Source organism: Centrocercus urophasianus, unplaced genomic scaffold (genome assembly GCF_019232065.1).
Source record: "Centrocercus urophasianus isolate 14NV4802_14NV808 unplaced genomic scaffold, USGS_Curo_1.0 seq_51, whole genome shotgun sequence".
Lineage (NCBI taxonomy): Eukaryota > Metazoa > Chordata > Aves > Galliformes > Phasianidae > Centrocercus > Centrocercus urophasianus.
In genome coordinates this window covers 520,044-532,114 of record NW_024885100.1, presented here as the reverse complement: position 1 = coordinate 532,114, position 12,071 = coordinate 520,044, and the positions used below count along the sequence as shown (strand labels likewise).

At 46.3% G+C, this 12,071-nt stretch overlaps 1 protein-coding gene across 1 annotated transcript in view; it reads left to right on the top strand.

Moving 5' to 3' along the window:
• Positions 1 to 440: 440 nt before the first annotated feature.
• IFT140 (intraflagellar transport 140) overlaps positions 441 to 12,071 on the top strand; it is a 78,688-nt gene continuing 67,057 nt past the window's right edge. Inside the window, exons 1-6 of the mRNA XM_042835396.1 lie at positions 441 to 478; positions 670 to 853; positions 2,430 to 2,591; positions 3,565 to 3,786; positions 5,751 to 5,872; positions 7,168 to 7,310. Of these exons, the coding sequence (XP_042691330.1) occupies positions 2,445 to 2,591; positions 3,565 to 3,786; positions 5,751 to 5,872; positions 7,168 to 7,310 (634 nt within the window). The 5' untranslated portion in view covers positions 441 to 478; positions 670 to 853; positions 2,430 to 2,444. The remainder of the gene's footprint in view (positions 479 to 669; positions 854 to 2,429; positions 2,592 to 3,564; positions 3,787 to 5,750; positions 5,873 to 7,167; positions 7,311 to 12,071) is intronic.

Genomic DNA, 12,071 nt, shown 5'->3' with positions numbered 1-12,071 from the left:
AACTGGAGATATATAATTTAGATATTGGCCGGACTTGCATTAGTAATGGAATCGGGTAAATGTGAAAGCTGTGAAATGGTCACTCGAGCAAAGACGGTCCACGTTTTTTAGATAATTCTTACTCCTGTTAAGGTGTGGAAGACGCTCACGCGCGTTCCCATGCAATGCTACCTCCCACCAGTGCTGCTTTCTGACAGCACTGACGTTTTTCTGTCCGAAATGTCCCAATAACCGATGTACGCCTCAGTGAGAACGAGAGCTACGAAGCTCTCCGTGGCGCTTCCAGCGGGCCGGACCGGCTCCTCTCGGCTCCTCTCGGCCCCTGCCGGCTGCCCCGCGTCGGCCGCTTCCGTCGCTCTTCGGTTTCGCTTCGGAAGTTTCCGCTCAGGGCCCCGCCCCGTTGTCAGGGGTAACGCGGAGCATCGGAGCCAGCGCGGTCTTCGGGTGGCGCGGCCGCTGCAGGCAGAGCGGGCTGCGGGTACGGCCTGCGCGGGACGGGGCGCCGGAACGCGGTGTGGCGGGGAGGCGACTTCAGCCGGGAGCTGGGCTGCGGGCGTAGCGGGGCCAAGCAGCGGCGGCCGGGCCTCGTCCCGACGGAACCGCCCCGGAGCCGTGCAGGGCAGCGCTTTTCATCCAGCTGTGCGTTGCAGTGAAATTGTACCTCTTTAGGTTGGTAGGTGCAGCCAGGCACAGCTCCGGACAGCTGCCGACCTGCTCCAGCCGGGATCCGGATGGCTGTGTTAGGTTCGTAGTGCTGGGTGCGCTGCGCTGAGCTCCGTGAGGATTCCCCGAGGGCCGGACTGCAGAGCCGTGCCAGCACTGGTGTCCGGAGTGGGGCTGCTCCTCTGGCCAGGTAGGAACAGGAGCAGAGGTTGAGCTTCAATCTCCCTCTGCTTTCCTCTGTTAGCTTTCTATGCATTGTTTCAAAAGTGTCTATCGTGTATATCCTCCGTGATCCGTGTGAGGGAGGGGATTGTCCCCCTCTGCTCTGCCCGCGGAGCCCCCAGCTGCAGTGCTGCATCCAGGCCTGGGGCAGGGTAGGAAGGGTAGAAGATGCTCGGAGGTTGTAGCTGCTCTGCTATGCAGACAGGCTGAGGGAATTGGGCTTGTTTAACTTGGAGAAGAGACTTCATTGTGGACTTTCAATACTTAAAGGGAGCTTATAAACAGGAGGTCTTTAAGTCCCTTCCAACCTAAGCTGTTCTATGATTAAAGAGATCATATAGCTGGGCTTGATCACCTTCCATACCTGAACTTTGTGAGAAATTCTTTTTTCAACCTTGGAAAAAAATAGGACGTGCCATGCCAGGAGCGCTTATGGAAGACAGTCCTCATTTTTCACTTTCTTCTTTGAACAGTTAAGATAGATAACGAATTTTTAAGATTATGCAGATATAATGTTGGTTTGGTTCCCGTGTGTAGTTCACGTTGCTGACAGTGTCAGTGGCAAGGTACAGAACCACCAGGCTATTTAAAAACATTGCCTATCTTTCTAACACATCTGATCAAAGGTGCTGAATTTGATTTTTCTATTTTGGGGGGGAGAAGACAACCCTCTTAAAGAAAAATCTTTATTTTAAGCAGTGATGGAATATTTAAACTAAAGAGACTTTCTGTGTCTGATTGGTGACCTGGGCAGATCTTCTTACCTACATGTGCCTACAGGTCAGCAACTCGTGTCTGAGGTGGTCATAAAAGATCTTCGTCCCCACAGGTGTCAAGGAACTGTTTAAACCTTCGATGGGTTATTTTAACTTTTATTTCTCAGGTCTTGGCATTTTAGCTAATAACTGAGGTGCTTAAAAGGTGGTTGTCTCTGGCTGTTTGTTCTAAACCAAGCCAATGAGATTGTACAACACAAATCCCCCAACCAGTTTTCATATGTAAACTTTCAAAGACCGAATTACCCACTCCATTTCTGAGAAGAGCACCATGTCAGGTTTATTTTCCTTGGAAAAGGATCGCTTATTGAGGGCTTTCATTCAGATGTTAAGATAAGTTGCTTTGGTTTTGCATGACCGGACTGTTGGTCCGGTGATTTCAGCAGTATAAGCTCCAAAATGGTGACAACTTCTAAAGCTCACTTTGAAAGAAAGCTCAGATGTGAGGCTTTACAGCCGTAGGTCACTCTGCACATCGTTCTCTTCAGACATGAAGTGCTCAAAATACTCTTGAAAGAACTCTGAGCTTACCAGAATGTTCTCTGAAATAAATCAGCGTAAGCCACTGGGAGACCAGGTGCTACTCTGTGCACACCGTGCTCTGTGGGCTGAAGGCTCCGTACTGCCCACTACTCTTCAAAAATACCACTTGGCCCTTTTTCATTAAGGTGGACGGGCATTAAGATGGTGATGTGGTAGCTTTGTTTTTTTCCCCGTTTTTCGCATACTTCCCTGTTAAACACCTGTTTTCCTCATGCAAACTTGCAGTCAGTGACTTCTGCCATGGCTGTGTATGTGGATCACCGGACGGAGGCTCCGGATTCAGTGGCCTCCCCTTCTCTTATAACGTGGCACTCTGTCCAACCTCTCCTGGCAGTCGCTTCCATCAGCACAGCGGCAGGAGGCTGTGTGGATATCTACCTGGAGCAGGTGAGCAATCAGCAGCTTTGCTGCTCTGAAACTTCACTTTGGCATTACGTATGCCTGCAATTCCAAGTTTTACTGGTGATGCTTACCAGTTTGCAGGTTAGGCTTAACAATAGAATGGCCACGTGCTTCTTTTTTCTCTTTTTAAACTTAAAGGGAATGAAGTGTACTCAATAATGGGAATTAGGAAAAAAATCATTCTTCCCCTTGAGCCTGCCTTGGGTTGCTAGACCCAGCTCATGGCATCTGAGAGGGCTGTAGACCGCTATTTGCTGTGCTGCTCTCGTAAGCTACGCACAAGGGGCTTGTGTAGCACTTCAGTTTGCACCATTTCCAGGGGAAAATAAGAATCTGTGCTATTTAGGGAAATGGTGCAGCAGATGCACTGAAAACACTGACATTTGTTAATATGAGTATTCTATAAAATGCATAACTTTCAGAGTGTGTTATGAAAAACTGTCATCCACATTTGATAAATAGGAAAATAAATACATGGAGGTGTTAAACAATTTGCCTGAAATAATGCAGCAAACCATGCTCAGAGGAGAGCCTACCTTTTGGAGCTATTTAAGCCTTAGTTTATTGTATTACTGGTGAAGAGCTTTATTGTTTTTCTTCTTTTTTTAAACTGAAATGTGGTGGGGGCCATCATACCGTTCTTGTAGGAATCTCCTGTTTAGTGAGAGCTCTTTGTGCATGCTGTGAGGGAGGAATAGCCTTACAAAGCAGAGGGAAGCTGTCACTTAACACCACTGCGTTTTCAGCAGCTATTTTCAAGTGGCTGTGCTGCATATCGTAGCACACCCATGCATGTGAAATAGCCAGAAATACGTGGTGTAGCCACTTCTTGTGTCTTACCAGATGTTCTGATGCAAGTCAGTTCTTTTAGACAAGAAAATATCTTGTTGGCCGGGGAGTAAATCTGAAGGTTTAGCTGCATTCTTGCATTGATCGTGCCCTTTGTTTCTGTTTGCAGGGAGAACACGTGCCTGACACACACGTGGAGAGAAGCTCTCAGGTCACATCGCTCTCCTGGCACCCTTCCAGGCCGATCCTGGCAGCTGGCTGGGAGACTGGAGAAGTCGTCATACTTAACAAACAAGACAAGGAGCTCCACACCGTGCCGCCAAACCACAGCGCCAAAATCTCTATCCTACAGTGGAGCAGCAATGGCTCCCGCCTCGTGTCTGGGGACAGGGTAAGCACTCAGCTGTCAAACCTTCATCTGGAATACAGTGCGTGCCTTGTGATGGAAAGCATCACGGAGTGGATTGCAAAGGAAGGGAATAGGTGCAGGAGCAGGGGAGAGATACATTTCCTTGCTTTAGGTACAAATTAAAATGGTTAGGGAGTGAAAACAAATGTAATTGTGTTAACTTTTCTAGATTTCTTTCAATTTGTCTTTAAATGAGCATCTCTAACCTCGCTGAGGGCGGTGAGGCACTGGCACAGGTTGCCCAAGGAGGCTGTGGATGCCTCTGCAGGCATTCAAGGCCAGGCTGGATGTGGCTCTGGGCAGCCTGGGCTGCTGGTTGGTGACCTGCACACAGCAGGGGGTTGGAACTGGATGAGCACTGTGGGCCTTTGCAACCCAGGCCGTTCTGTGGTTAGAGCAGTAGGTCAGGATTTCAGGTTGTTTGATGCACGGAATGTTTGAGGTGTGGGTGATTTCAGTTGCTTGTCCCTGTGCATGCAGGAAGTTTGCATTTCAACAGTACGCTAATATGAATTGTACTTACTGTATGGAAAATACTTTGGAAATGGTTGAAATATCAGTCTATTGGTAAGCTTGTTACCCTTTATGTAGTGAAACGAGATGCTAATAATAAAATATCTACTATTCAGGACTAAGCATTCACAGAAGATTCCGATTTGTCAGCTCTTGAGTGAGCAAATGGTGACAATGTGCTTTGTTACATTCTTTCTGATAAATCTAAGCATGCCCAAGAATTTTGCTTCAGTTCTCAAGACTTTTACCTATGATTTGGAGGGAAATGTAATTTTACATCATCCTTGTTAAAATTCTTTTGCCCTTTCTGCATTTGACAGAAATGCAGAAATTAAACATTGAGTCGTGATTGCATTTATCCTCTTAATTAGAAAAGATGTTGCCTGAAGGAAGGATGATAAACAGTAACTGGGAGTTTATGTGGAGAATATGTTAATGTAACTGCTGTTCACATTCATGTGGCACTTGGGAACAGACTTTTTCAAATTGGTTCTTGGTGTTGGATCACAATAAGTCTCCCTAAAACAAGTGTAGGGTCAGTAATACCACTGCTTTTGTTGCCTGCATTAACGAAGCAAAATGAGGTTGAACTTTGCATCGCAAGTTGTTGTTTTGTTCATGCAGTGCTTATACAGAGGACATCCAAATGCCATTTGTTTCCCTAAGCATGAACATAGTAACAAAAATAAATAATAAAGTTCCAGCTGTGAAGCTGCAGCGTAGGTCAGCTTGCTGGGACAGTTCAGGCACATGACATGCTGATGCTTTTTGCATCTCTGCCTTCTTCATCCATATTTTCTAGTCACTGGGGCTCTATGCATTCTGAGCTGGCACTGCCAAATGCTTATTACCTCCAAAACCTGCACCAGGCTCTAAGATTTGCACAGTGGTTGCACTTTGGTGTGTGCTTGTGTTCCTCCTTGCAGAGAAGGCACAAACTGGGATTGTTTGTGTGATGGTTCTCACCTACACTGCAAATACATGTTATAGAAAGTATGTGTTTGAACAGAAAAAAGACAGTGAATATATATTCCTAGTTTTTATATTCAGTTGATAACCAGATTAAATCTTAAGAGTGCAATCTGTCGTAATGAAATTCATTTGAAATTTTGAGATTTGTTTGTAAGATTGAAGTTCTGTTTGGAATGAAGTAAGCAGGTGAAAGTTAGACAAATGTTAAGGGAGGGGCAGACAGCAAGGCTATGAAGTTCTTTCACTGGGAAATGGTAGAAATTTTGTCACTCAAAATTCTTTTAAAATCAGACTGAAAGAAATGGGGCGCAATTATTTTCCAGCATCAACTTCCATTGACTACTGTTGCATTAATTAGCTAACTAGCCTTGCTTTCTTTAACTTGTGATTCTTCTAGAGACTGGATTCTCACATATGTGCAACGTGTGATGAATTAACCGCGGTCTTTTTTTTCTTTTTAGCATGGTATCTTGTTTCTATGGAGAATGGACCAGCGAGGTCGAGTGCAAGGTCCTCCCGTGCTGAAACACGACTATGGAAAATGTCTGTCGCACTGCATCTTCCGACCGCCCCCTCCTGGCGAGTAAGTGCTGTGTCCTGCCGCAGCGCAGGTGGACCAGCTCTATTCACAGACCATTTCTATTTAACATCTTTATTAATGATCTTGACGAGGACATTCTGGCTTGGATCAGGAATGGAGTGGTGAGCAGGACCAGGGCAGTCATCCTGCCCTGTACTCAGCACTGGTGAGGCCTCACCTCGAGTGCTGTGTTCAGTTTTGGGCACCTCAGTACAGAAAGGACACAGAGGTGCTGGAGCAGGTCCAAAGAAGGGCAACAAGGCTGTGAAGAGAATATGTTGGAGAATTGCCCTACGAGGAGAGATTGAAGGAACTGGGGCTGTTCAGTCTGGGGAAAAGGAAGCTGAGGGGAGACCTTGCTGCCCTCTTCCAATACCTGAAATATGATTACAGAGAGAGTGGGGCTGGTCTCTCCTCACTGGTGACACGACAAGGAGAAACGGCCTTAAGTTTCACCAGGGGAGGTTTAGGTTGGATATCAGGAAATGCTTCTTTACAGTAACAGTTGTTAAGCACTGGAATAGGCTCCCTCAGGGAGGTGGTTGAGTCACCATCCTTGGATGTGTTTAAAAACCACTTGGATGTGGTGCTCAGGGATGTGATGTAGGTGTAGGCTGTAAGAATTAGGGTACTATGGTTGGGTGTGGTTGGACTTGATGATCTTTAAGGTCTTTTCCAACCTGAGCAATTCTATGATTCTGTGATTTAATAAATAATAATAATACAAAACTGTCCTTGTAGTTGTCCTCTGGTTCCAAGCTTTTCTTCCTCTCTATTTGCAGCAGAGGCTGTTTGTGTTCTGCACGCAGTGACAAGTCTTTCGTTTTGTCAACATCCCTCTCACTGTTGCTGTTCTTTCTTCTTTCTTTAGTTCTTCATAATCAGGGACATTTGCCAATTAGAAAAGCACAAAGCACACTGGAAACAGTTATTCATGAAATTATTGGCAAGAATAACTGAATTCTTAAATCTGTCTTTTCTCTTCAAGAAAGAAGTAGTAATAAGGTATAATATTATGGAAAAAAAAAAACAAACAGATTTTTCTTTGTCCGGGACATTGTTTCACATCTCTCTAAAAATAATAATGCTTAAAGAATGCTTAGGGAAAAAAGGGTGAAGCAATACAAGTGAAAACTGGTACTAAATGAGCTTTATATCTTTTGCGAGTTAGTTGATTTCAAACCAGTGCATGAAACATCTTTCTTCTCTCTTTACAGTTCTATGAAATATTCCTTTCTTGAGGATGGAATGTATTCTGTTATGTAGGGAATTGGAAATGAAGTATCTTTTGTTTGCAGAGACTTCCTACAGCTGGCAAAAGCTGCTGTGAGTGGTGATGAGAAAGCCTTGGATATGTTTAACTGGAGAAAAGCTGGAACAGAAGGACCTTTGAAAATAGGACTCCAGGAAGGACTGTCCTTCTTTGTCACCTTGACTGATGGTAAGAGCAAGAACACTTTTTTCAGCTGCTGTGAACTTGCCTGTTAGTGGTTCAGAACAGTTTAATGACTTAGATTTCTGCTACATTCCACTCCTTCATGGCTTGAACCAATGGTTCAATGGAGCAGGTTGCAGGTAAGCCTTTCCCATTACAGTGATCCAGTACACCATGATGCTTCATATAATTTGCCTGTCACAGTGTAGGTTGACAAAATGAGATGATTGATGATTGGTTCATGGTTGAAATTCATGTTCCTCTGTGGGCCTGTACTCGATGGTTTCCTGGAGGCACACAGCTGCTTGGACCAGGGAAGATTTGGCTTGCATTTCATCAGTTCCATACAGTCCACCCCCAGGTGTTATGCTGATCTTTCAGTGACATTGGATGTCATGTTGCCACTCCCGGTGATCAGAAGAGACTTGGGGGACAGCACAGATGTTTCGGAAGTACCAGAAGGTGTAGGCCTGCCCTCCACAGCAGGATACATGCCATGTTCCTGTCCTGGGTCAGTACTAAAGCTTGCACTAGGGCATGTCCTGGCCAGATGTACCATACCCGTTGGCTCAATATCAAGGCTCTGTAACTATATTGGGTACCAAAGGGGGAGTCCAGATTTGTCACAGGACCATGATTAAGGTCCCCTTAGGAATGAAAACCAGAGTGCTGACCATGATGCCTGCAGGCCATGTACCTACTACTGGGGGGACTACAGATCCTCCAACCTCCAATAATCTCCCCCAGGGTGCAAGTAGGCCACACAACTTTGGTCTAATTTGCAACTTCCAAGGCCATTCTTTTTTATGGGTACAGGGTTCTAGGTTTTCAGGGGCAGTGAGCAGATTATTGTCTTTGCAATTTGGGGTCTTACCCGACTATCTGTGCCTGCAATTTGGATCCTAAGTGGGGAGGCCCATGTTGTCTGTAGCATCTTTAGGGCACAGGGTTTGCTGTCTCTAGGCCTTTTGTTCAGGTCCCACAGGGTTTTGTAGAGTCTCTTTGTCCACCCCAGCAGGGACTGAGAGTCTATCCCATCGGATTATATGGCAGGTGGAATTGCCACTCAGTGTTGTTTTCTTCTGCCCAGAGTTGTACCACCAGTAAAATGAGTTCCTTAGTCACTCTCAATGACTCGAGGTGTCCTGTAGGCAGCCATCAGTTTGGTGAATGCTCTGAAGGTATTATGCCTGGTTCACTGTTGGCAGTGTATAGGCCTGCATTAGCCTGCTGGCTGTGTTGATTCAGGTCAGGGCATATCTTGCCCCCTCAGATTGAGGGAGGGGCTTGATGTAGTTGACCTGCCATTGCTGGAGAGGATTGTTTCCTCTTGTAAGATGGGCTGATGTTTAGGGCAACAGTCTTTGTCTCATACCGGAGCAAGCATCACAGTCTCAGCATGCCTTGGCGTTGTCAGATAGCTGTATGGGCAGTCCCCATGCTTTAGCAGCTGCCCACTTTTATCCTGCATGCTGCAGCTTCTGACGTAACCAATGGGCGATGTTCTCAGATGGTGAATCCTCAATCCATCCAATTCGGGCCATCATGTTGGCTTCACCATTTCCTGGTGACTGTAGAGGTTGGTGGCCAGAAATGTGGTAGACATGTACAGTCCTGTGTCTAACCACATTCTGTATGTCCAACCACAAATCTCTGCCCCAGATTGGTTGGGTGTGGGTAGTCCATTCCTGGATGGCCCACTGTGCAATCCAAAGGGTGAGCCCACAGTACACAGCCCAACTGCCTGTGCAGATATTCAGTATATCATCACGGGGGTTCCTTGGTTATAACCATCCACACAGCTCACAGCTCTGCCCGTTGGCTACTCTGACCATCCTCATCTTCAAACCAGAAGGTTTGCTGGAGTTACCTTGCAGGACACATCTGTATACCAGGCATCTTCAGGAATGAGATATTTCCCTTCTTGAATGGGACTCTTCTCTGATGGAGAGATCACTGTCTCTTCTGGCACATAGCCATGATACATCATTGGGCCAAAGTGATGCTCTTCTTTCAGTGGTGATGAAGACAGACTATTCCTGTGCCCGAGATAGGCAACCCATCTGCCATTGTCTGTACTTGGGCCACTCCTGTCTTAGGAAGGTGGGTCAGATCTTTCACCCAGCCCTGAATTGGCAAGGTGGTCTTAACTACGACTTCAGTTGTTTGGGTTATTGGCTCTACTGCTTGTAATACGGAATAGGCAGCCAATAATGTTTTTCAGTCATGCTGTACCTCACTTCTGCTCCATGCCAAACCTGAGACCAGAACCCAACTGCAGTTCAAAGAGAATTTTGGAACTGCCATAGGCCCCAGCCAAACCCATCCTGAGTTCCATGGACATCTAGTTTGGCTGGAAGGGTAGGACTGAATATACCCAGTGCCTGGGCCTGTCCTGACAACAGGTTGGTGAATGCACACACGTTTGTGGCAGGCCCTGAAAGGTCTGCTGCCTGCCTCCCCATGTAAATGCAAACCGACCTTGGGATTCTTCATGGATGGCAATAGTGAAGAATGCATTTGCCAAGTCTAGGACACAGTGGTAGGTTTTTATGCCCCTACTCCATCCCTGTGTCCATCAGAGAGGCAATACTGGGTACGGCTGCATGAACAAGAAACGTAACCTTATTTAATGCTCTGTAACCCACTGTCATTCTCCATGTGCAGCCTGACTTCCCCACTGGCCATATGGGGGAATTACACGGGCTATGTGCAGGTCTTATGATCCCAGCATTTTCTAGCTCCTGCAGCATTCTAGAGATTTCTCGTTGCCCCTCCAGGAGTCTATACTGTTTAGTATTAGTATTTTGGCATGTATTTGGCAAGTGAACAGGCTTAAGTTTTGCATGGCCTCTTAACATCACCTGCCCCACCTGGATGCTAATACATCCCTTTCTCAGCCTGAACTGTCATCTGGAGAGTCAGACCCCATGGGATGTCTACACCCAGTATGTACTCTGGGACTGGGGCAACAGACACCTTATACTCGTGGGGTGGGAGACACCCAACCTCCAACCTCTATGTCTGGGTTGCAGGGATGGTCTGGCCCCCAGACCCACCAATCATCACCCCATCTCCATGGAATTTGCTTGGATCACCAGAAATAACTGACGTTTCTGCATCTATGTCAACTAGTGCCATAACTTGCTGTATATTCTTTCAGGACCAAAAAAGTCATCAATTCAACAGAGGGCCTCTGGTCCCATCTGGGAGCTCTAAGTGCAGGGGAGCTGGCATCCCGTATCATGCAAGTAACTGTGTAATTGCCAATTCTTATTCTTCAGGCAGCTCAGGCATAGTGGCCTGGGCCACCTGAGGAAGTTTTTCCTTTTATTGGGAGCTAGGAGATCTTCCAGGTTCCATCTTCTTGTTGGTATTTTTTCAGTAATTCTCACCCCGGGTTTTTTGGGGTGATTTTGAAGTTTTTGATTGTCCTCTAAGCGTCTCCATAGCTGGAGGAGGACACGATAGGGCTTGTGATCAATTTCAGCAAATTGCACCCCAGCCTGGATTGAGTCATTAAACATCTGCTTTCGGGATACCCTTATGGGTCCCTATTGTGTCTGTGGGGTGGGTTTCCTAGTTTTAGTTGCATAGTGGACCTTGGCCCTTTCTAACATTTGGATATTTCACCTGTTCTGAAAGCACTCTGTCTCCTCTAGATCAGCCACCCATTGGACAGCTTGTTGGATGATGGCCTCTAAGGCCACTAAAGGGCTCAGTATGGACATCAGTGTGCCATACGGGTGGGGAGGGGCTGGTTGTAGTATGAGGTCCCTCATCCCTGCTGAGAATTTAACCAGGTCAGGACTCTCAAACGTGTTATTATGAATGACCTCCTTCATCCCTTGTTCTCTCATATAGTTTTGGAGTTCTTCCTCTGAGGTCCATAAACCAGCGTTTAGCAGTACATACCTTTCTTCGGCCACATAATTCTACGTGCTGCCATTATCCATTGAATTAAGGAATGGTTTTGTTTGTTATGTATTCCTTTGCATACAGCCTGAGAGCCGGATGCGTGGTAACAGATGCAAGTTTGGAAATCTCAGGCCCATTATTTACTACATTTTCAGCCCCCATACCCTATGATCTCAAAGGCCAAGCTGGGATGCTCTCTAGGGGTCTTTGCTTAAATTTTTGCAACAAGTCCGTAAGCTCAGCAGCTGCATATGGACACGCTGTTGCTTGCAGTGTGGTGTGGGCAGGGGGCAACTCTCCAGGTGCCCACCCTGCTGGTCTGTCCTGGAGTTTCTTTGTCTTTTGAGTTATTACCGGGCATATTTCTAGAGGATCTGAGGTTCCCAGGTCTTCTAGCTGGATTTTAGTCTGCTTGGCTTTCTTTTTGTTCTTGGGTTCAACTAGGATCCAAGGATCCTGCTGGTCCAAGTCTTCTTCTCCTTCTAATGACATGGGTCTTAATTTCAAAGAGGAAATTCTATTTAAAGGTGGGGCAGTTTGCCCTGTCAAAGGTGTGATTTTCTTTTCCAGTTGTCTAGTATGTGCTTTTTAAAGCTTTTTCTCATCTTCTAATTCCTCCTCCAAGGAATGATGTGCATTAATAGTGAGAAGCAGCTGCCATGCCACAGCAGATGCTGCTGCAACTCTTTGGTCAGTTATCAAAAGATTTTGTCCTCACTCTTTCAGGAAGTCAGCCATTTTTGAAGGGGATTTAACGATGGGGGCACTGGCCCTTATAGGTCCCCACTGTTCAATAATCTGTGCAGAATTTAGCCATGAGTAACCCGGGAATCTCCGAGTTTTCCCTGG